The sequence below is a fragment of the Etheostoma spectabile genome, chromosome 2, assembly GCF_008692095.1.
Source record: "Etheostoma spectabile isolate EspeVRDwgs_2016 chromosome 2, UIUC_Espe_1.0, whole genome shotgun sequence".
Classification (NCBI taxonomy): Eukaryota; Metazoa; Chordata; class Actinopteri; order Perciformes; family Percidae; genus Etheostoma; species Etheostoma spectabile.
Window position 1 is genome coordinate 31479415 of NC_045734.1, and position 4530 is coordinate 31483944.

General features: G+C 41.9%; 1 protein-coding gene across 1 annotated transcript in view; it reads right to left on the minus strand.

Moving 5' to 3' along the window:
* LOC116702471 (titin-like) overlaps window positions 1–4530 on the minus strand; it is a 210852-nt gene that overhangs the window by 110317 nt on the left and 96005 nt on the right. Inside the window, 1 exon segment of the mRNA XM_032536680.1 lies at window positions 2–1188. Within this exon segment, the coding sequence (XP_032392571.1) occupies window positions 2–1188 (1187 nt within the window).

Consider the following 4530-nt stretch of genomic DNA (forward strand, 5'->3'; position numbering starts at 1 on the left):
CAGGGCTTTGAATGCGATCGCAGTGCTGCTCAGTGAGGTCTTGACTCTCTTCAACAGACGACGTGAACGTGGCCACGTGAAGCTGTTTCACAGGAACAGCTGAAACCTGAGGCGGGTGGGTAGGAACCACAGACACCCTCTCCTCCATTTCGTGAGACTGAAGCACTGCTGCCTGGTGGGTCATCTGCTCGCGATGGATAGTGGCAGCAGAAATGTCTACTTCTCTAAGGGAGCCCACCTGCTCACTGGGAATGATCTGCCGGTCTTCAGTGCCGATGGTGTAAACCATCTGGTCTGATCTGTCCTGACCTGGGAGGCTGACCTGGTACAAGCGAGACTCTGTTGCTTGTTCTGTTGTTGTTATCTTATAACCTTTCTTCTGAACCATGGTCACATGCTCTTGTTTGCGAGAAACAGAGGCCGATTCTTTAAATACAACAAGCTCAGCGCTACAAGACGCCTCTCCAAATTGGTTGGAGGCCTTACATGTATAGAGCCCACTGTCTTCCTGTTTGACACTCTTTATATTAATGACGCCAGATCCATCTGGGTTGGCTATAATGATACAGTTTCTACTGGGCTGGATCTGAAAAGCCCCCTTGAACCACTTAACATCAGGTATGGGATCACCACTGGCTTTGTAATTAAAAGACACCTCTCCTCCTTCTGAGCACCTCACTGGTTGGATCTGGACTGTAAAGGTTGGGGGTTGACCTGTGACTTTAAACATCTTTTCCACCCATTTCTCCGCCTGGCTAACATCCTGCTTTTTCACTTCCAGGTACGTGGTGCATGTTGTCTGGCCAAATCTGTTGGTGGCGGTGCAAGAGTACTCGCCCTCATACTCAGACGTGACCTGAGTGATAACTAACATGTACTCCTCCTTTGTCTCTATCAGCTTGTATATGGAAGAGCTCTTAATGACTTTTCCGTTGTGGGACCACTGAACTGTCGGCTTTGGAAGACCGGACACTTTGACGGTAAACCTGGCCGTTTCCCCGCTGGTTACAGCTGCTGGGGCCAGCTGGCTGAGGAAAACTGGCTTTTCTTTTTTCTTCTCTAAAGAGGAAGAGTAACGTTTGGGCTCTGGCTTGAGTTCAAGTGTTTTGGTTTTTTGTGGCAACTGGACACCAGTGTAGTGGGTTTCCTCTTGTTCTTCCACAGTGGTGATGGTGGTGCTACAACGCTCTGTTAGGAAAATATTGAGCAACACTGAAAACAATATCCACAACACAAAAACATTAACACTGAATTGATAAATGCAAATATAAGGGCTGTCCTACTGCTATTCCAGGATGCATGTGGACCACATAGAGAAGGCTCAGTTCATTACTGAAATCACACTTGACTTGATACAGATTTTCTCAAAAAGAAATTGACTACAACGGGTTTCATGCTTCTTGCGTTCAGCGGGGTGGGGGGGTTGCGGATGGCGTGCATAGTCGCCCCAAACCTTTCATTCTGATTGTGGTTAAAACGACCACGGGGGCTCAAAGAACTGACTTCTTCTCTTCTGTAGCCAATCACTGTAACCCGTGGTCCGCATTGTTACAACATGTTGGATGTGCCTGCCGCGGTTATCAGACCCTCCGCATGTTTGCGTCATATTACTGTCCAGACCGTCAAGACCCGTCAAGACCGCCGTCCAGACCGCAGTCCAGACCGCCGTCCAGATCGCCGTCCAGACCACCCTGACCGTACTAAACGTAAGAAGCATGAAACATGTTTAATAGTTATAGGGATTTTCTTCCAATTCTCCCTCTGGAGGAGACAGCTGCTAAGCTCTTAAAATCAGGTGCTCATCAAAGACAAAAGCAGATTTGTGAATGCTCGGTTAGATTTTTCACATTAAAGTGACAACCAGCATACTTCTAATTTATACGGCAAAAAAATAAAACAATAAATCAAAATGAAATCTTTCAGTTTGCAACGATCCTATCTACCTACAGTATTATTTGACTAGGTGATTAAAAGAGGACAGCCCTACAAACAGATATGAGAAAGAGAGATGAAATGCTTTTAGCTTGAGCTCCAAATTACAGAAACATTTCTAGAAAAGACTCCATTTGTATTTCTGCAACTATATCCAAATATTTACTGGACTTTTACTTGTATTTTCTGTGTTTTTCATTGTCTTTGTCAGCCAGATTCTCAAATAAAAATAATTGTGTAAATATTTTCAAAAAGCCAAACTTTCTCTCTGAAGGTAGTTGAAATTACGAAGGTGGATTGAAATCCATCCCATACACATTTTGTTTTTCATGCTGTAAAAACACATAATTGAAGCCTTTTGTAATATGAACACATTGACCCAAACAGATGACTCTATGACCTTTTCTCCGCTGAAGACATCATTTGTTGTTTTTCTGGATATGATCACCTTTGCTATAACTTTTACTTATGAATTATGAATTGATCAATTGGGTTAAAGGTGCCGTAGGTGGGTTGTGAAGATCACCGACCAAAGAATTGGATCATTGACAACTTCTCAGTCCTTCCTCCCTTTTCTGCTAAAGCCCAAATTGGTCTCCTAAACCCCTCCCCCCCCCCCCCTCCCCATGAGGGAAAATTACTGTGTGTGCATGAGCAGTAATTGACTCGCAGTTAGACCCCCTCCTGGCCCTGATTGGTGCATCTGAACAAGGAGCGGGGGATTTTTGCAGATCCCACTACAGGCTATAGGTGGCGCCAGAGGAGCCAACCTGCTTCATGTAGTTCTTCTGGAACATAGGGTCATTTTCAGCAAATATGACGGAAAGATATTGTTTTAAGTTGTACCTACTGCACCTTTAAGTACAAAAAACTTTTTGTTTTTTATCAGAACAGACCTCAGGAAAAGGTCATTATTTGGTATCAGTTCCAAAATCAGGTAATGCATTGGCACTGGTATCAAAATATATCCTATTATCACAAGTCCTACATAACAATGGCCATTTTTGAAACCTGTGTTACCTATTAATGGTGACGATCGATAAACAGACCATGTAAACCCCTGCCGACTGTGTTAACACTTAAAGAGCACGCTCAGACTCTAACTTTAAAACATGTTTTATTATATAAACTCTGGGACAAACCAACATGACGTCTGTACAAATAAACCATGGATTTCTATCTTTCTTTCTACCGTTTTTAAATGTTCTTATACTGGTAAATACCACTCATACACTCCTAAAAAGGACACATATTTACAAGACATCACAACTTATATTTAATCTTGTTGGGATTTTTAAAAGTTTCACAGTATTATCCATTTTAAAAATTTTATGAATTATGAATTACCAGCTCATTTAAAAATCCTAAAAATATGCAAAACTCTTAGACACACAACGAAATCAAACAAACAAATACTGCAACAATCTTTCCAAGTCACACATGCAACAAACAACTGAATTCTTTCAAGTAGGCATTATGTGTTGCAAAGTCAAACAAATCACTGCAAAAAACCCAAATCAGACTGTTCTCACTCCGACCGCGTAAAATACGGATGTTTGGTAGATGGGCGTCCGCGTCAGATGCGACAAATAAGCACCCTTCAGTGCGGGAATGGAACGCACAAAGAACAATGGCCGAAAGTCCACGTATGGAGGTTGGTCGAGGGGGTGGACGGGTCACACAGGACTTTCACCCAGGAGACCGGGGCTCGTCACGTTTCCTAAACCCCACCGTCGCTTTGTTCTTTAATTTCCCTAAACTGTCTTGTTATTTTCATAAACCTAACCGTACCATCCTTGTCCCACAAGTCATTTAAACGTAACCCCACCCACAACCTTTTCCTTAACCTAACTGCATCAAAGGTGACGCCAATAGTCCCAACCAAGCGTGTTTAGATCTGACGTTAGAGGAGATTTACAGCGTCAATAACAACACTAAAGGAGACTTATAGCATCAATAACAACGCTAAAAGAGACTTATAGCGTCAATAACAATGCTAAAGGAGACTTATAGCGTCAATAACAACGCTAAAGGAGACTTATAGCGTCAATAACAATGCTAAAGGAGACTTATAGCGTCAATAACAACGCTAAAGGAGACTTATAGCGTCAATAACAACGCCAAAGACACCTGACCAAACGTCCATATTTTACGTGATAGGAGTGAGATTTGTTGCCAGATGACATTCAGGAAACATTTCACGTTGATTTTCTTTCCTTCTGCAAGATATCAAAATATCAAAGTTGGCTTTCGTATTTAAGTTTCTACATTGCATGTAGTTTTTACTGCTAAATATTTGTTATTTTACATTTGAACTCATAAGAACTACTGATTTCTGGTCAAACCAAAACTCTGCAGGGATGTCACCATGCTGGCAAGTTTGCCTGAACCTTTAAAAACAACAATATTTTCAGGTTTATGATGATTTACTGCTTCTAGTCCTAGTTCTAGAGTAATATATTTTTCAGTTATCATGTTTAATTCCCTATTCCTAATTTTTTAAAGATGTGCTTCTTAACTTTAGCTTTGTAGCTGCTGACACAGCCCCCCCATACAGGTTTCTCTATAGAGTCCCGTACAGGTTTCTCTATATAGCCC